Below are 20,918 nucleotides of genomic sequence, written 5' to 3'. Positions count from 1 at the left end.
ATTTGCCTTGTTGTTATTAAACCAACTATCATAACCGTGCCCAGTACACTTCACTGCAGGCTGTATCAATAAGCTGGCAATGAGAACTCATGATTAAACTGGCTTTAATGCCCTTTTAACAAGGGTCCAAATGGATTTTGTGTTTGAACACACTGAAATGCAGAATACAATGGAACAAAACGCACAAAAAAGGATTAATTCACACTGCACACCATTCAGCATAGAGTGGATGAAAATTAGCTCCTACCTGTAGAGTACTAACGACCTCCTGCATCTTAGCTCGGCCGAGATCCAGGAAACTTTCAATCAGATCCCCATCGATGAATCCTGTGGCCTGCTCTGTCTTACGCTCGGTGTGGAAGGACCTCCAGGTGCAAGTGAGTCAAAGAAAATCAATACATGGCTGCCATATCGCCTTAGGTACAATATGAAATATTTCACCCCAGGAACAACAAAACTAATATTCAGTGTGACGTAAATGTGGTCTGAAAACACATTTCAGAGGACATTTTCATGTTGAATGTACTGTTCAGTCAGAGCAGGTGTCTGAAACCCGCAAGACCAAAAACCTCACAAATACTCACTTAAGAGAAGCTGAAAAACCTGATATTTGACTTAACAAAACAAACAAACAAACATGGATTATCAAAACTGTTGATTTTCTGGCTTAGATGTAACCCAGAGAAACTATTACACACCTTTGTAAGCAAGTAAAGTGAGTCTTATCATCTGTCACTTTACTGTGTGTGTGTGTGTGTGTTTACCCCCACATGACCACCACTCTGGTAAGTGCAGTTTGTTTCTGTCACCGTGACAGATGGCGAGTGTCCATGTGTATATAAAAAGGATATAAGCTGTGCTCGATCTTGCCCACGCTCTTGATGACCTTGTTGAGACGGTTCTGCAGGTCCAGGAGGAGGCTGTACCAGCCCTCGGACAGAGACGTCACCAGACCTGACACACAGTAGCAAAAAACGATCATTAGTGTGACTACAATCACCCTAATGTATATCTCAGGCTTGTATGGCAAGGCTATGTTGGGAGAAAAGAAGCACAATTTCAATCATTTATGAAGTTTTATTTTAGAAATCCTGGAGTCCCTGTGCTTTGAGGGAGAAGTACGCTTCCCCCTGTGCTAAAAATTCAACTTCTGTGACAGTGAGTACATTAATCTCAAGCTCTGAGGAAATTATTTCAAGTGAAATTGACAGCATAGAGACTTAACTGTGAAGTATAAAGGAGCAAAAAGAGATTTGGGACAAACTGCCAAGAAGAGTTTGAAGGACATTTCTCCAACTAAAAATTATTGTAAATATATGGTAGTCTTTCTCTTGATTGTTACTTTCATTTTGTTTCTTTTGTCTACTTAACAAAAAGTCAAATTATGTACGTTATTCTTGAATGTCGGTCATTTGTTTGTTTATGCATATTTCTTTGTTACTTGCGTGTTTGCATAGGCATTCTCAACCCATCAGAGAAACTACCACCAATAATTAATTATTTCAGGGATTGTTTCCACTTTGATGACAGTAATTCAATAGTAAAGTACCATCATCATCATCATCATCATGATTTGGGAAAACTGGACAAGAAAGAGACGTCATATATCAGCCATTGTTTGATCAATATGTTTTTTTTTTATTTAAAAAAAACCTTTTTGCTTTAATAAATTACATCATATTACATAAAGATTAGTTAAATTACATTAAAAAAAGATACTTACTAAGTTCCTTGCTCTTTATTTAACTGTTATCAGTCATAAAAGTTGAAAATATCGACTTTATGTTGAATCAGGTAAAGCAATTACCTCACTTACCACCTTAAAAATTTAAGACACATTAAAATAATATGATCTAATGATCTACTTAACTTTAGTGAGGCCAGTGTTTCGGCTTCAAGAACAGTGAGAAACAGCTTTATTACCCGTTCTGTTTGGGTAGAATAAACATGTGGCTCTGCAGCTTCTCCCAAAATAAATCTCATATATCACCCTGTCTTGTGGCATGATAAGACTGGCAGGGGTATTTTTCTTCATTATACACTGCTGCCCATTTTGGTTTACGGGCTACAGTGGAAGACTTTAGTGGACTGTACAAAGGTGGTTCTAATTTCCTGTTAAACTTTCCTCAGAGACTTTTTAAAGAATCGCAAAAGGTGCTGAGGTGATATAATGCACAGCATGTTGGTGGTGTGGGACAACATAAGCTAATTTACTGCTCTGTCTAAATGATGCCCTCTATTCTTATTTATTAAATTTTTTTTATAAATCGCTGCGGTCATTCCTGCCAGGCCTAAAGTTACTGGTTCAAATTTGAGTAATGAGCTGTAATACTGTATTTGAAAGGTATTTTCATTTCTGAAATACAAACTTCAGTTAAGAATACACACATTTGATGACAGTTCAGCTCAGTGCACTACAACTTTTATTAGAAACACTGGCAGTGAGAAATGCATTTGGGCAGTTCCAACCTGTGTGTGTGTGTGTGTGTGTGTGTGTGTTAAATTGTGCGTGAGCCTACCAATCATGCCGTTAACTGTGCCGAAGAGCACAGAGCCTTGGGTGGGTGTGGAGCTCTCGCCCAGGTTCTGCAGCACCAGCGAGCCGTGGCAGAAGACATTGACAAACTCCCCGAGGTGGAAGACCCCCACTTCCTGCAGGTGCTGCCGCTCTTCATCTGTGGTGGCCGCACTGACCGTGGCAGAGAGAGAAAATGGGAGGGATTAGAAAAATGTGGGGGGGCCGAGGTGTAAAAACAAAGAAAAAAAGATGTCAAAGACAAGGTAAAAGAAAATGTTTGGGGTTGTTGAAGAGTCATCGATTACGGAAACAAAAACAGGTGGGAGAAGACATATTAGAGACATTGTAAAAGGTCAGCCAATGATGGAGAGGTAATGGATAAAGGGGTGAAGAAACAGTTTGAGAGCGTAAAAGAGAGACGTAACACAAAAACTAAAGGTCAAAACCATTGAGTGATCCAACCTGAGGTATTAGTTGGTTAATAGGTGGTGGCATGAGTGTAATACACTGACTTTTAGGCCACACCCCTTTCTTAAAAAAATATGTGTGTGATAGTTAAGTGAGTACAATGAAAAAGGCAGCCGTGCAGCTAAAGCTCAGCAGCCAGATGACTCATAATTTCCAGAGTAAATGCAAGGACAATTGTGTTGCACCACATGTCCCAAGGTTGCTGCTCTAAAAGGTATCATGGGACTAGGTGTAGCCCTCTGATGACCCAATGTTGAGAGAGGATATTGATGATGATTTCAGGGATGTCCACTGATTAGGGGAAAGGTTAAAATTGATGAACAAAAAAAGTTTAATCTACTTCAGCAATTTTGTAGTGACATTCATCATTGTCCTCACCTGTCCTTCTGGCAGACAAACAGATTGAAGGCGTTCTCTGCCCCCAGGAAATTGTCATCATCCAGGATTTCAACGGCACTCATCCAGTTAGGATTAAAGTCGCGAGCAATCTGACCAAAAACAGCAAATATCCGTATGGTTACTGAATCTTTGCACTCTGTAAAATCCCTACCTAAAATTTCATATCTGGTTTGTGTACACACTTACAAACAAGATATTAACACAAAACAAATTCTGAGCATTTAATGATGCTGGAAGGTGGATTTATGTTAAAATAGGCTAACTGGCCTGCTGCCCCAGATACAAGTGAAATTTGCTCCACTGAGTGGAATCAATCTCCTCATTAAACTGATCAGTAAGAAATGATTAAATAATGGTTTCTAAATGCCTAACTAGTCCTATGACTGTGTTTGCGATTACTTGGGAGAGGTGGAAACAACCTGTAAACATAAAGTTAGATCATTATTTTATAAACCTCTAAAAGAGAACTTGTTCATAAGCAGTTGTTTATATACAACATTAGCATTTTGGCATGTTTTCAGTATCCTGTGAGACATATCTGGTTCATTAGCTGGTAAACACTAGACTATGTTCACCAGCTACATCTTAAATGTTTCTGCAATTTAGTGCCAGTCAGGTGGTATGAAATAGATTTTCAGATCTCTGTTGCTGAAAACAGCTGCATGCTGCGTCTAGAAAAAGTGCTAATGAGAGAAGTGAGTGTGAACAAAAATAGTTAAGCTGCAGGCTCAAAATCCAAAACACTGAGGGGAGACATTCTCTGATGTCCCACGGAGCTGAGATTGTCAGAATAAGCCTGATTCATTTTTGAATAATAAAACAATAATGATAGAGCTACCAAGAAAAGAAATATATGAAGATGGTAATGGTTAAAATTTAAAGAACCTTTAAAGTATCTCTTAACTCTATATGAATTCTGCTCCATTTCACTCTTTCCACACTTATTACACAGGGCACAACAGCATGCATACAGCAAAACGTGGGACTCCTCATATCGCTTCATCTTCACAAATCAATTTTACACTTCACTCATCAAAAGAGTGGGAGGTGAAGTATGTGTCAGATAGGAGAGGCAAGAAATAAAGTCATTTATACACACCAAAGAGAAAAGTTAAAAAATGTAGCCATGGACAAACACACAATACGTTTAATGTCTACCTTCTAGTTTTAAAGCCACTATGTAAAAACCTCGAGTCGTTTTTGTTTTACCTCCTTCAGATCTCACCTCTTCAAAATTACCCTCCATAGGTTTGTATGCCAGCAGCAGGACCGACCTCATCAGGTCTCCCACCAGAATGAAATCTCCTTTGGTCTTCAAGTAAAGGGCCATGATGTTGTTGTAGTGGTTACACTCAGTTCTCAGTTCCTTCTCAGCCGTCCATTCGTACAAACGAACCTTAAAACAATTAAGGTGAGCAACTGTCACATAACAGGCAAAAGGGCACAAGGCTTAACAATTTGGGCCAGCAGAATCTAATGAATTATCCAACAGTTCAGACTCATCCTGCTATCACTGTGGAAGTAATGTGCCTCAGTAAGTGTGAGCCTGGCGTGCTGATTTAAAAAAAACAATCTGAGTTGTCAGCTAGCAGTTAGCTTTTGGCTAATTACACTGACAATGAGAAAAAAAACTTGAGTGTTTGAGTGAGTGGGGTGTATGTATGATATTCACTCAACTCGATAATGTTATATAATAATAGGGATATAAGGAGGAATGTTCCTTTGAGTACACATAAGTATAAGTAAACCTTTGAAAATCACAATTTAGTCCCCTTATGCACACATGCTTCTGCTCAAAAATGGTATCTTTATGATCTCTACATCCTAATTTCCTATGAACACGCTTCACACCCGTTTAATAAAGAGCCCCTGATATTATATGAAGTTTAAACCAGTGAAAATTATGAAGTTAACCCTTCACAGCTAAGAATATGTCAGTGTCCAGCTAATGAAATGAAAAAGTGTTTTACAACTAACTAATGTCACAAAGTTGATTATGGTTTGTACTGAGGCCGCTGTTTAAGGAGAACATTTATATAATTTCAGTGATGGATTAGTTCTTAATGGCTGTTAAACTTCTGAGTGCAAGAGTGAGTTTAGGTGGAAAACTATGCTCTGAGATTCAACAACACTGACATAAAATTAAAAAGGAGGTTTTCAACCGAAAGATTTTATGTGATGAAATGAAAATAAAATGGTTCACTGAGGTAAAAGGAGGCAGTAGAAAACTCAACACACTGTGTGACGACTTCCACAAATCCGTAATCCATAACTATTTGATTTTTAATATATTAAGCTAAAGCTGCAATTGAAAGCGTTAACCTTTTTAATCCATCTATAGCTCAGTGTGAAAGAGTGAAGTTCAGGACAGGGAAAGGGAAGTTGCTTATGTCAAACTGTATGTGAAGCGATTCAAAACACCAATTTATGTAAAGTAAATCGATTTAAATATTGAAATGGAAAATAACAAAGCAGGGGCTTTTATCCAAAATTATATCACACAGAGTGTGAACTGAATATGAACGGAATCAAATTCAAATAATCTAGAAAATGCTACTAAGCAGATAAATGAAGATTTTACCAGAATCACTGTCTTGATTCTGGTAAAAATATTTCTAAACATGAAAAGCATCCAGTCTTAATTAAATGGGTTTCTGCTCATCTGGCCTGGTCACAGTCTCTTTAAAACCCAAGGTGACATCTTCAAATGTCTTGTAAATTGTCATATAACACACAACAGAAAGCGCGAATAATCACATCAGTGGAATTTTTCTGGTCTAGTGCAAAGTGTATAAGAAACTGCAATAGACATTATAAAGAGGCACATGGTCAGCAACTTACCAAGGGCTACCTGAGATGAAGGATTATAATTGCATTAATAACAAGTCCAAATTAGTTTTTGATAGTAAGGTCTGCGGTAAAAAATATAATCTACACCTTGAAGCAAATATAATATTCAAACTAAATGTATTGTTTGGGTCTTAAAACACTCTGCACAATAACTATACTTAAGACAAGAAAATGGCAAGTTTTTTTTATGTCTCGCTGAAAACACCTTCAAGCACCACTTACTGTACTATTGATGCTGGCCAGCAGTTTGCCATTGAACTCCACCATAGAATAAACAGCACCTTTCACCTCCTTTTCTGCCACAGTTTGCAGTTTACCTGCAAAAATGAGCACAAGGTCAGTCAACACACAGTTAACATCCAGTGTTTCATTGGTTTAGTATAGAGGTCGACCAATATGGGTTTTTCTATGACCAAAACCGATGCCACTCCAATCTACATTTGATGTCTGCACTGCAGTTCAATTACAGCCAGTATTATGTATAACAGAATAATGTATTAACTATATATATTAAATACATGAAAAAGGGAATACATTTTTTTGATACATTTTTCGATGGAAAAAAAATATTGACAGATTCATTAATAATAATCATGCTGATTAAAAAATGGCAAATATCTCCTGCTAGCTTATTGCTAATGTAAACAACTCTAGCACCTATGAAATAGTGTAAAGGAGCATAGCATATCATTGAACAATTGTTTGAAAAGATAAATATAAAGACAACACTTCATTCATACAAAAGCTACAAGAAGAGAAGCAATGCAACTTGAGTGAGATATAGGAAAAGAAATGAGGGGAATCAGTGAGGGTGAAGGGGAGAAGAGTCTGATGAGAAGAGATAAGAAAATGATTAAGTGAGGAGGGAGACAAGAGCAACGTAGGACAAAGTGTCCCTGTGTGAAAAACAGGACAGAGGACGGAGGGAGACAATGAAACCAGATGAAGGATTAAGAGCAAAGCAAAGTAAATTGTATAAGGAACAACATAAGAAACATGCATTTTGTGTTTTATGTTTAATGAACACAGAGAGTGGGAGTTTAAGTAAAGCCTGGCGACTGACCGTCAGTGTAGTGGAAGACTACAATGCGTCCCTGCTTGGGCTCAGCCTCCTCTGGGTACACCATGGCGGTGCCAACAATGAAATACACTGATGGGTCTTTTCCCAGACGACATGACACCATGCTGAGGGCATACTCGCTAGGGAGGAACTGATGGGCATGGAGAACTGATAGAAAAGATACAAAACACACATTTTTAAAAAAATGCCCTTGGGCATTAAGCTTTACAGGATTATTCTACTGTATTATGGAGTCTCATGTCAAGTCAAAAATCCATGAAGGCAGACATTAAACATTAAACAAGGAAAACAGACGTCAACAGCTTAGTCGTATTGAGTGTCATCAAGAGAAGGCCACACAGTTACTTAAAGTCTTAATATTTAAAACTAAAACATCATAGGCACTACTAATCAGGTATGAACCCTATTACCATAATTGTAAAGTTTTATGAAAAAGTTCTTCTCTGGAAATTAAATGATTACAGACACATAAACAGATCTGATTATATTCATAAAAAAACTCATAGCATAAGAAGGCTGCTTGCATACACACAACTCAAGACAATATGTCAAATGTGAATCCATTAGAATATACTTGATATAGCCAATAGTGATCACACAGCAGTCGCATTTAAATAGTATGTGACTGAGATGTCAGGTAATGTTTCTGACAATCCTCGACAGAAACTGCAGACACAAGTGTAGCAGTAACTGAAGAACAGATTACACTGATTATACAGTGTGAAGACTGCATTTCCCTTTAATGAACAACTGTGCTGTGGTTCAATTTGGACTGAAAAATATTGATTGTGGCAAAATAACCAAGACATGCAGTCAACACTGATAAACTGCAGTCATCCGTGGACACAATGTGCATAACCAATCCCTTATTTACATATAACATAACCCTAATTTATGCATGCATGGCAAAACCTACATTTCTTTTAAACAAAGACATGGTGCAGCAAAATATGCATTTCAAACAGAAGCTCAGATTTAAAATGGTCATTCATGCCTCAGGAACTGACTAATTATGATAACAGAAAAAAAAATGCATACAGTGCCTTTGCAGATAGTCAAAATGCCACATAACCTAATATATCAAATATTGAAATGAAAATACTTAAATGTGTTCACCAATTCTTTCTTAAAGAAATAAGGGGGTACTCTATCCTGTCCTTTTAATACATCCATGGCATGTGATGGAGGAATACACAGTGCATGTAGGGGGCGTGGCCTCAATAGCCCTGCAGTAAGTTGTGTGCTAAATTCCAATGTATTCCGGTTAATTCCCATAATTTAACATGGAAAGTTTAAAAAAATTCCAGGAATTTTGCAACCCTAGATGGGAATGTCTCACCTTCAAAGGTGTGCTGATCCACTACAAGCAGACTGTGGACCTCTACTTCGTCACCGAAGGAGGTCTCATGGGGAGAGGTGCTGCTGGGGAAGAGCTTGCTGGAGCTAACGCTGCTGGAGAGAGCCTGGAAGGACGTGGATTTATGAGATGAGACAGAAGCCAAAGACAAAGAGTCTATTTCTACTGCGTACACTCGCAGACCCATCTGTGTCTAGTAGCTGTTAAACCTTAAAATCGGGTAAACATTCTCTGGTCATCACATGTCGCTTTTGCTTTTAACAAAGCAGAAAATTTCAACACAAATAAATTATACAGCAAAACACTAGCCCCTTTGGGGAAGCTATAGAGCCAAGCTAAGTGGGCAAACCACATGTTGTCACTGCAAATTTGGTCGGTTCAAAAGAGAATGAGTGTTGGTCCTACTGCTCTGTCTTGTCTCAGCGGAAACCTCATTAATCATGTTCGCAACAAAATAACAATTATGATTTTGTTTAATGCAAAACATTATTTGAACAGCTACATTTAGCTCCTCTAGGTAAAGTACTTAAAATTGATTGCCCATCTCTGTCTTCATGAATTGCACTCTCCAATAACCTACCTCTGGAGCAAGACTGAAATAAAAATAAATCAATCAATAAAAAATAGACAACATATGTTATTCTTTTGGAGGTGCACAAAAATTGCTGGTTAAAATAAAAATGAAACAGAATTAAACTCGCTAAATCTGCTTGTTGACCAACAGGACAAGACATTCGTTTTACTGACAAGCTCAGTTTTATTATTAGAACACAACATGGAGCAACGGTACCTGAGTGCTCGCACTGGGGCGAACAGCAGATGTGGTGCCGCTTACATCCTGAATCTCCACCCTGCTGGATAGAACTCCAAAACACTGGGAAACCTCCTGGTAACAGATCCGCCTAGTGGGTGTTCACAGGTGGAGAGAGAAACAAGGAGTGAAAAAAAAACCAACAGAGGACATGAAGGGGGCAAAGTAAGTTATAAAAGACAGAGTAAGCCAAGAGAGAGTTTTCTTGACTGGATAAAAACTTTTACTATAACATTTTGATTAATTTTTTTGGAGAATTCAGGTAATTCAGCTTGTCATTTTAGTACTTTAGTAAGAATCCAATATCACCACTCAGCTACCTGATCAATAAGAATCCACCACATTGTAGCAAAACTTTTCATATCTAATTTTACAATGCTGAGTCAGGTTTTTCTCTAAACATGGAATAAGAGAACTGACCTGGGTGACTCATAGAGAGGAACTGTGCGAATGTGGAGTTTCTGAATCTCATCAATGGTACCAATGGTCAGAGTACTGTTGTTGGCCAGAGCCAGACTGTTAAAACAAACAAATGACAACATAAAAATCCAACAATGCAAAAGTCTGCATTTTTAATCAAGTCTGCTTGAGAATCCAAATAAAACAAAGGACAGGTTGTATAGATGTCAACTCATAGATAAGTTATTTATAGGTTTCCAGGAAGGTGCAAACTGGAGAAATCCATGAGCAGCTGACCTGTCAGGATAGCCCTCAGAGTTGAGCGGACACATGTAGTTGACCTCCTTAAGGTTGACATTGGAGAAGACCAGCTTGTGGTTGGAGGAATAGATGACAGTTGGTCGGTCAGAGCAGGCGAAGACGTTTGAAGTGGAAAGTGATCTGAAGGTCCTCAGCACAGTGGGCTGGGTGCCGAGGGTGACCTTCTTGCGCTCACTTAGGGCACCTGGATGGAAGGAGTGTAATGTCAGTTTAAAATGAGGGTCTAGAAGTGAAACAGAACATGCACTTTCTGTTTAATGCTAATCAAACCATTCAGTAAACCCTTTGAACCCTGAACGGAGGCTTCCGTCTCTGTAGTTTTAATGTGTTCACGCCGCACTTCAATGAAAAGAAAATCGATGAAAAGTACTTGCAAATTTTATGCCACTCACATTGGGTGACAAAGCACAGCAATCACAAGAAAGACACATCAATCGCTTAATTTGCTCAGGCTGAATTTTGAATCACACAGTGTTGTGAAAGTCAATCAGTGCTGAGATATTTTTTATCCTTTTTTCTTCCCAAATACACATAATTGGAACCGATTAGAAGAAGAAGAGATGTTTGCAAGAAACATCATTATTATGTTGTTCTTCATAGTGAAGTGTTTGAGTATAGCATTACCCTGGTTTGCAGAGATTTATTGTAGCTGCTGCCTGGCCATTACAGCTGAATTAACAGAATATAAAGAAAATTAATCTACAACTATTACAACACTCAGAGAACCACTAACAACATTAATTCAGGTACAAATGCCAAATAAACAAGTTCATTGTTTTCGGGTGCAACAATTTGCCACTTGTTGTGCAAGAGGACGTTGTACCATGAGGATAAATAGGTATATGCATAAAGTGCTTGAAAGCGATACTTGAGTAAAAGACTTTGGTAGAAGTTGAAGTCACCTTTTGGTGTTGGTCACAGTAAACAATGAGCCGCTGGTGTGTTTTAAGTCCACTTGGAGCTGAAATCTGCGGTTAACATCCGATACTAACAACTAGCGACAACATACAGGCACCAACTCAGCTTTTATTTTGTTGTAACTAGTAACAAACATGGTTAAGGGAAATGTATTGGAGTAAAAGTACACATTTTATTTAAGAAATGTAGTGGAATAAAATTAAAAGTTGTCAGAAATATAAATAGTAAGTAAAGTACAGGTATGTGAAAATACTACTTAAGTACAGTAACTTTGTTACATTACAACACTGGGTATATGTACAGTGCATCTTTAGGTTTTGAGTTTTACTGATGAAGTTAGTCCTCTTAAGCAAAAAGAGAAAACAATGTAACCAATGTCCAAAAATGGTGATATAATAAAAACAGCCTGAATCTGTAAGATAAATACAACTTAAATTCAGACATTAAACATTCTGAGATACATTTACAGTTTGAAAGAACGGTTTTTAAAGTCAAACTTCAGGCTGGAAAGTTACTCCCACAATTACATCCATACAATATGTTGGCAGCTGTTATTTTCAGTATTGAGAAATGTCCTCAGACAGCCGTCTGTTGCCCTGTCTCGAGGCCCTTATCAGTCTGAGTTTTATGAAGCTCATCTCTAAGCAGTGTAGTGATGGTGGTGTGAAGGACCTACCAGTCTGCAGATCCAGACCAAAGTAGAAGAGCGCTCCATCACCCAGGGCACAGAGCAGGTAGTAGCTGCCTTCAAAGGTGGTCATCAGGATTGACCGGGGTATGATCTCTGTGGTCACACACACACACGAAAACACAGTTAATTAATTGTTCTGTATTCCGGAGACAAAAATTAATTGACAAACACCAAACTGATACACATTCACAGCAATGTTTCCATTAGAAAAGTATATCGGTTTCATTGGCCTGACTGGTAACTTTCTGAAAGAAAAAATCAGAATGCTGCAGGGTAAATATGAAGTCCTCTGAGGTCAATTACATCATAACAATGGGCTCTGATTTAGTGTTTGTTGTTAAGCGCTGTTGTTTCACAAAAGGTCAGTGGAAATGTTTTGATGCAAATGAAAAAGAAAAATAGAATAGCATGGTGGCAGCTTTTAATACGGAAGTTTCCTGTTCATAACCCATAAAAACTTAAAACTGCAGTCAGAATTGTCTTATTAGGGGGTTGCAGAGTTTGAGCAACAAGCAGCTGTCAATCAAGCACACTTGAAAAATAAAGTGTGACTCTGTGGGAAAAGAGTGTGGAGATATTCTTAAAGGATGAAGCATCCTAATTGGAAGGTAAGACTCCTGTCTCTGCCAGTTCACCGTGTCTCAGGTGACAGCTGACTTTTTCATAAATTTACCCAGAAAGAGAGACCCATCTTGCACATTTAACACATCATTGAAATGTTGTTCAAGTGAGTAAATGGTGCACTAAATATGTTTGTGTTAAGAGCACAGTTGATGCTCCAACACTCAAGTACTTCCACAAAACTAGGCACTAGGCAGAGATGTCATTGACATCTACTAATAAATCTAAATCTAAGTACATGGTAATAACATACATTTTACTGCTATTACACTCGAAATATTTCTTCAATTTCTATATTTGACAACTGAAGGCAACAGGGTGTCCATTATAAGGGAATGGAGGCCAGAGGCTCTTCCTAATTATTATGTCATATTTATTATATATTAATTGATTCATTCATGAGTCTCCCCTCCACAAAGTGCAAAACAGGGGACATGCAAAAATAATTTTGGTAACCTCAAACTGAGGAGAATAGTTGCACAGTCTTTCCAGTTTAAAAGGTTCCCAAATCCAACTACCACACACTCTTAAACTCAATAAGTATTTTTTCTTTTTCCTTTTTGTATTTCTAATGTTACATCCATTCATTGAAATCTGTATATTTTATTTCTCCTGTAAGCATGAAATGGCTCAACAATATGTAATTTTATTCTCAGGCTAGTGTTCCCCGATCATGCAACATAAATAATAAGTAGTAATTTTTGTTCACAAATGCAAAATTTCAATTAAAAAAAACAATTTTGAACTAATCCCTCTCTCGGTCTATGATCAGGCTGAGGTTTGCTGGGAAAATAATAATTCACCTTTCTAGATTTTTCACTATATTGCATTTGCTGTTGGGCCAAATACAGACTGTTCCTTTGGGTTGACATTATCTCTGTCCACCTTTTGCTCTGAACAAGTCACTAACAGCTTCCCTTTTCTCATGTCAGTGCTCTCTGCTTCGCTCTTTCTCACCTCCCCCCAGCATTTCCTTGTGCAGAGCTGTGAAGCAGGGCAGTTTGAGAACACGGGCTGATATGTCAGTCCACAGTCCCACGGCACAGAGCGGTGACTCAGTGCCAGCCTCCCCCAGGGGCGTGATGTCCAAACAGGCCACCTCGTGCTCCATCTCTGTGGTACTGAGGGGGGTTAAGAGGACGTGAGAAAACCGATAGCGCACACTGTGTGACTGTGAAATGTGTACAACTAAATTTGACAATTTGAGGGAGGAATTCTGAATATATATATATATATATATATATATATATATGTAGATAGATAGATAGAGAGACAGGGAGAGAGACAGAGGCATAGATATGTATTATTTGTACCCTCTCCTAAAAACTACTGTTGTTGTAGTAATAATAATAATAATAACAATAATAATAATATTGGCTCAAAGCAGGTTTAGTATAAAATAGACTCACAGACCATTCTGTAAACCACATAATAAACATAAATTTTATTTTTACGAAATTTATAATGCAGGGTTATAACAAGCATCTGTGAGTCAACAGTGGCATTATGCATGCTCTATCATGTTACCTTTTCTAGGATCATTACTGTTTTTAAGACATTTTCTTTCCTGACATGAAAATGTAGGTGTCTGAAGTACCAAAAAATGTGAGACCAAAAAGATAATCAATCATGTGTGTCTGTCTCTGTGTGTGAGAGAGCGAGAGTATTGTATATGTCAAACCTGATCTGTTTGAGCTCCCCTGCCAGGATCTGCAGGTAGTAGAGGGCACGGCCAACGGCAAGCACCACTTGAGTGTGGTTGCAAGCGGCCACACTGATGTTCCTGCCCTGTGGTTCCTTCCATTCACTCACTAATGCCTTGCTGTCTTGGAGCACCAAGCGCACAGAGCCTGATGTTATCTGAAGGTACAAACAGTTTTTCTCTTTAAAGATCATTTTAGTATTGAATTTCTAGGTGACAGAGTGACAGTAAGGGTTGCGTGGGGACAATGGAGTTAAAATATAAAGCCTTTTCAAATGTACATGTATGTGGGAGAGGATCGTGGCTGTGCGTTATAAAAACAAAAAAGACTGAAAAGAACCTAACGTTAATTTTAACCCACTTGTTGGAATGTGTTTTTGATGTTGGAAAGAGAAATTACTTTCCTTTAACATGGGCAGGCTTGTGTATATAAGATGGCTGTCATGACAACAACCTTAAGATTTGTGGAAGAAGGTCTACCGGTAAGCAGAAATTCCTAGCAGATTTCTTATTTCAAAATGGCAAGCAGAAATCGCATCTGTGGCACTCTTTCTTGGCATGAATCCATACTGCTGCTTGCTAATCTTCACTTCTTTCCTTAACCAAGCTTCAACACACTACAGATCTGCACATCATCCTTGTTCAAAACTTGAATTTGAATGAAATGCAATATTTATTTCAGGTAAGTGCAAAAAACACTTATTTTGAACTCTTAAATCCACGACTACCCTTTTCAATCATGTATGATTCAGCTCCAGCAAAGTGTGTCTTATAAAAACAGAGACCTCCAAAATGACGTTAAACTAAACTCATGTTGTGATGAAGCACATATTACAAACATGACAGAAGTGTAGGCGTGCATGCTTGTGTATACAAACTTGAATAAGCTGCTGGTGTGCCACATTGCCGCAGTAAAATGTCTGCTGGTTGTCCACAAAGCCGGGAAGTTCAGTCTCCTCCACTTCCTCGCCACTCAGCATCAGTACTCTAGAGGAAAACACTCTCTTTAGTTAACAGCATTCAAAACTGACTCTGAACTTATCAGGCATGCAGTACAGCAAACACTCACCGTGTTTGACCCACAAAAGACAGAACCAGCATGTCATCGGTGTCTCTGCCTGCCTCAGAGCGAAGTGGCCACAAACCTTGAAGAAAATAAAAAATAAAACATAGGGTTATAAAGAAAACCTATTTTCTCTATCACTCTGGAAGGTAAAGAAATACAATATCTAGCCACTACCCAAGTCGATTTTAAACTATTTCATCTGTCAAATGTTACCATGTTGGAAGATGTGCAGGTTGCAGATTCCTTTTTAAGAGCCATTGATTGGCTGAGTGAATAATTGCCTCTTATCAAGAGGCCAAGTGAGAAGGCAGAATCTGAGACTTTAAGGGCAAAACTAGTCGATGAAATGCTGATGCCTAACAAGTGCAGCGAGACCTTAAGTGGCCTGTGTCTCATTTAAGTTCCAGCTACCTGTCTTGAGAGAAGAAACCCAGTTTCCTTTGATTAAGAGCGGTCTGCATCATAAATTAGTAAACTCGATAGTTTACTATTGCAGACATTGCGGTGCTCTTTGTTTTACCAAATGAAAATGTTTTCAAATGCTGAGCTCAGATGAGTGAGTGCTCAAGGCATGGTCAGGTGATAGAAACATTTGTGCAAGTTGAAGTACTGCTCTGCTGTCAAATCAGAGATGGACTGAGGTCCAGATAAAGTCAGGACTTGGGAGTGTGGTAAAGAAAAACAGGCCAACATACAGATCACAAACCTTTGATTCCCGGCAGGTCAATGCTGGCATGCTCATGAATGCCAATGCCATTACGGATTATTCGAAGAGAGCCTTCCTTAAATGCACCCGAGCATGTCACCAGCTAAAAGTAAAGACATAAAAACATGAATGTTATTTATGTTAAGTATATACAATATCGTGGTTGATCCTGTTACTTTTCTTCAGTATTTTAAATTTACTTCTAATGTAAATTTAAAACAAATTCAAGTTTCTTCATTACAAATTTCTGACCATAATTGTTGTGATATCATTTTAACTAAATGGTTTATGTTACTTGATCTCAATGAGTTTTCAAACTACACATTTACTTTTACATTTTATTTTTTATTTTATTTATTTGCATATGAGTGCAATAAACAGTGATGTGTGAATGTATACAATATATATACTGCTGTTATATCCTAACAGGGCCAGTTTATGATAGAACTTATCTGATATATCCAGTACAAGCATGGCAGCAGTGTTGAATTACAACACCTTGAGGGTAAATAAGTATGATGTCTGATGAATCTGATTGGGAAAATGTGCATTTATTCTTTCAGCCACAATACACTAACAGGATTATTACTAGCACCCATAATAGTCTCTGCCCCTACCACCTGCCATCCACCACCTTCATCCTAATGGAAATAACCATCTCAAATCTGACAACCTGCTTAACTTACCTCAGCTTGTACCTAAATGCCCTCACACACTCTCATTATGACAATGACAGAATCAGGAAAATCGGCAAAATTAAATTCATGTATGTGTTATTCGAGCAGGTTTCATGATTCATTAACCCCTGTATGCGTTGGCATGAAAATACTTTTTTGACCACACACACTGCTGCCATGCTTCCTGTAAGGTTAAATTACATTGCCCTGCAGCTTAAGCATGAATCCTCGGCTGTCTTGGAATGAATATAAACCAATTAACCAGGTGAAATGCTCTGTGGGATTCTCAACAAATAGTAATTTAAAGCATTGTGATTGGATTAAGAGAATCCAGAAGAATAAAGTCAGGGACAGTGTGCGCTGGTCTGCACACAAGAGTGTGGCTCAGTGCTCCAATGGACTGCTGCCTTTGGAACCATATCAAGTGCCCAGAGGCCTGGTCTCAAACCCTGCCAAAAAAAACTCAATCACAATCTCCCAATACTTTGTGTTGAAACACTAAAGCGGTAGGAGAAGAAACACTAAGTTTGTGTTCCTCAGTGTTTCCTCTGCTAAGTCAAAATCAAAAGAGTTCATAATCTCTGCAGCAATGTGTCAAAGAACATGTTTAAACGAACAGGTCTCAGCAGATGGTTGGACTTTAAGTAAAAGGGCGATCATTATTTTCCTAATTACTGATGAAAACAAAACTGTCCATTTAACATTTAGTGAGAAAATATTACATTATTCAGAATATCAACTGTTTGAAGGTAACCAAACTTAAGTGCACACAAATACTAAAGATGATGAGTTGTTAGGATGCATACAGATGGGTATGACTGAGAGTAGGTCTTCACTCTCCATTGTAAAGGTTGTAAATATTATTAGAAGAAATGATGTGCTGTGCACAGCAATCTGCCTTTTGGTAATGGAACAAGGAAGCCAATTTAAGTTTGTGTGCCTGAGATGCATTTTAAAATAAAGTAGCTAAATCATATCGACACAACTGGGATACCAGGTGCATCTAAATGTCAGATGAATACAGGCAACCAGCAACAAGAACATATACAAAAGTATTACAGACTACCTTTAGAAAGGTACATTTTTTATATCCTGCAACTGTGGCCAGTACCAGATTTGAACTATGGTTTAATTGTAGTGACAAAAACAAGTCAGCAAGTTGGCTCAATTGCCTCAATTCCCTCAAGCTGTAACAAAGCACATGATTAACAAAAAAGAAAACACAGGAGGAGATGCTCAGCAAGGTATAGAGTACCCGCTCAATGTTTCAGTAAAAGTCTTTCAAATCACAGTGCCATATCTGGTTCTTTTTGTGACAGCTACAAAAATATTTTTTATTTCTATCTAAATGATTTGCTTTAGTAGCCAAGTGTGGTGTTTCTCTGTGTGTGTACTTGTGTTTGTTATCTCTGCAGGACCTTTTCTGGCACACTCATATCTGAGGAACTGGTTAAAGTAAGGGCTAAAACCTGAATTGTGGATAGGTAAAGGGTTAGATAGCAACTGGTTATTTTTAGAGTTAATTAGGATGTCTAAATAAATGGAATTCAATGCAGTGTAATAAGAATAAAGCTACACAAACCTGTGTGTGTGTGCATGTGTGTCAGTTCAGTATTGGGTCTTTACCTGGCCCTGGCCTTGCCTCTCCAGGTCTACAACACACATGTCCACAATGGGCCCCAGATTAGTGAACGTCTCCATTACCGCCACATATGAGCCCTGGTCATTGCTGTCCACATTGAGCTGAAGATAAACAAAGACAAGCCTGCTTAGAAGAAGAAGAGAGCATGACAGGACACACCCACAATAGACTGGTGACCCACTTAGGGTGAACCCTGCTTTTTGTCTGATGTGAACTGGGATTGGCTCCAGTTCCTCTGTGAGTCCCCCCCATGGGTTAAGAAATTGGTTAATTTATGGCTTTCCTGCAGAAGTGAATTAAGACTCAAAAATTGATGCAAACAATTCCTGTGGATGCCCCAACTTTTGATTAATTACCAACAATCCGCCTGCACAGAGGTGGTGCTGGAACACACTGAGTTACTACACTCTTTGATGCATTATTAGGACAATACTGTGCTGCAGGGAGTCGTAATGTTCATTTCTATCAGGATGGTGGGGAACAAGTACAAGTAACAAAAGAAAACAGGCTGGCCAGTTGGGGCTGCTTCCTATAACAACACAATGATGGAAGAACAGCACTGTCTCCACAGTTTACACACAGATCTTGTTTTGGGTAAGCAGGTACAGGGTGAACAGAACAGTAAGTTGAGAACATTTTAAAGCTGTTCAAAGCCTTATTGGACTTTAGGACTGTAAAAACATGAATACTTTTTGACTTGTAGCTTACCTTCACTAACTGGGAATCACCCAATCTGGAACCTACAAAGACCACACCATTATCCAAGTAGGTCAAACACTCAGCAATAGATGTCTGTCAAGAGAGAAAGACACAAATACAGCTTAGTCTCTCAGGCCATGTCCCTATTAAATCTGCAACAAGTATTATTTTCCCGTTAAAGCCCCCTGCCTGTAAAATGTCAAATAGCTAATTTCGTCCAATTAGAAGCCAAGAAAACAACAATATTCACTTCAATGGTATGCAAGACAAAGAGAAGTGACAAATGCTCACAGTGGAGAAGACAGACCCAACATTTGTAAAGAAAAAATAAATACATTTTAAAGCAGTTTTAGCTTCCCAACATGACATTCAATTCATGGCCAAACAAAATTAACAATTATGAGACTTTAAAGTTCTAGATGGAGCTCAACAGTGTTAATCAACAAAGAAAAATACTGGCAGAATACTTGATGACAATAATGCTTATTTGCAGCAAAAGACAAATCTCACAGGGAACAATTCAAAGCTATACAAAAAACAAAGTTAAAGGATTAAATAGGAAAATGGTATTAGCGCTTATTTGTTGGGAATGGAAGAGAAGGGGTGAAAATATATTTTGAATTTTCGAACATGCATAAACATCTTTAAAATGTTGACAATGAGGTTTTCTGAGATGCCATTTACACACAACAAAGTATTTCTGTCCAACTTTTGTATAATTAGTTACTGCATCCTGTTGATATTATACATATTCACATTCAGTTTTTTTTTGTATATAAATAACATGTTCTATTCAGACATGATGACTTAGGAACCACACGTTACATAAAGAGCTCAATAAATCCAGCCAGTAGTGGCATTACATGTAAATAAAAAAAGTCATATTTTTTATGGTTTCACACCAAACAAAATACTTCCTGTATGGATACATTTTTCACAATACACTGTGCAATCTGTCATTAGTGGCTTTACTTGAACTGTATATGAAATTGCAACTCTGCTAATCTACTAATCTTTGGCTATGAAGCCCAACAGATTATTTCCTTGTTTGTCTGAATTTGTGGGAAAGTGAACAGACCAGTGAACAGTCCAACTCCTTCCTACCACAGAAATGTCTGGGTGATGCCAGCGTAATGGACATTCATGTTAGATGTGTTACTGTGAGCAAACTTGACTCACGTTAAACAATGCCTACAGACGGTCTGTTTTATTCACGAGCTTTGCTCTGTCGCTGCCACAGTTGGCCCTAATGGAGCCACATAGCGGGTTTAATAGATGACGGTCCCTCAAACGTTTTATTTTCTCCTCGACTCGCCGTTCTCAGCTGGCATTAACGATGTATTGTTTGGCTTCCGTTTGGTTTCTATCGCCCCTAACATTGCGTGACGCGCCATTTGTATCGCAACAGTTGAATGGACAGCTAGTGCTGCGTTCACGAACATGGGAAAAGGAGATGTTGCGTATAAACACAGTTGTACACACAACCCAATACATGCAGAATCTAAGAATATACAGACATGTTCAATGTACATTGTATACATTGTTTGTGTATTAAACATATATGTATATGTATATATATATATATATATATATATATATATATATATATATATATATATATGTATTTGCACTAAGATAGTGCAATTGTAAATGTGTATATATGTATATACATAAATACATACACACACGCATATATATACACATACATATATATATATACACACGCATATATATACACATATATACACATACATATATATATACACACACACACACATATACATGTATATATACATATATACATATATATATACACACACACATATACATGTATATATACATATATACATATATATACACATATATATACATATATATGTATATATATACACACATATATACATATATATGTATATATATATATATATATACATATATACATATATACGTATATATATATACATATATACATATATATATATATATATACAT

General features: G+C 37.8%; 1 protein-coding gene across 1 annotated transcript in view; it reads right to left on the bottom strand.

Annotated features, from left to right (window-relative positions):
- ddb1 (damage-specific DNA binding protein 1) overlaps positions 1–20,918 on the bottom strand; it is a 31,448-nt gene that overhangs the window by 1,787 nt on the left and 8,743 nt on the right. Inside the window, exons 8-26 of the mRNA XM_044030283.1 lie at positions 18,936–19,019; positions 18,212–18,328; positions 15,909–16,011; positions 15,206–15,281; positions 15,015–15,123; positions 14,116–14,294; positions 13,392–13,555; positions 11,799–11,906; positions 10,181–10,388; positions 9,905–10,000; positions 9,464–9,575; positions 8,656–8,779; positions 7,299–7,463; positions 6,458–6,552; positions 4,611–4,781; positions 3,365–3,474; positions 2,520–2,689; positions 852–954; positions 248–371 (exon numbers count right to left, since the gene is read on the bottom strand). Of these exons, the coding sequence (XP_043886218.1) occupies positions 248–371; positions 852–954; positions 2,520–2,689; positions 3,365–3,474; positions 4,611–4,781; positions 6,458–6,552; positions 7,299–7,463; positions 8,656–8,779; positions 9,464–9,575; positions 9,905–10,000; positions 10,181–10,388; positions 11,799–11,906; positions 13,392–13,555; positions 14,116–14,294; positions 15,015–15,123; positions 15,206–15,281; positions 15,909–16,011; positions 18,212–18,328; positions 18,936–19,019 (2,418 nt within the window). The remainder of the gene's footprint in view (positions 1–247; positions 372–851; positions 955–2,519; positions 2,690–3,364; positions 3,475–4,610; positions 4,782–6,457; positions 6,553–7,298; positions 7,464–8,655; positions 8,780–9,463; positions 9,576–9,904; positions 10,001–10,180; positions 10,389–11,798; positions 11,907–13,391; positions 13,556–14,115; positions 14,295–15,014; positions 15,124–15,205; positions 15,282–15,908; positions 16,012–18,211; positions 18,329–18,935; positions 19,020–20,918) is intronic.

The sequence above is a fragment of the Solea senegalensis genome, linkage group LG7 (assembly GCF_019176455.1).
Source record: "Solea senegalensis isolate Sse05_10M linkage group LG7, IFAPA_SoseM_1, whole genome shotgun sequence".
NCBI classification, from domain to species: Eukaryota; Metazoa; Chordata; class Actinopteri; order Pleuronectiformes; family Soleidae; genus Solea; species Solea senegalensis.
Note: the sequence above shows the minus strand (reverse complement) of the source record. Positions and strands in the feature narration are given on the sequence as shown.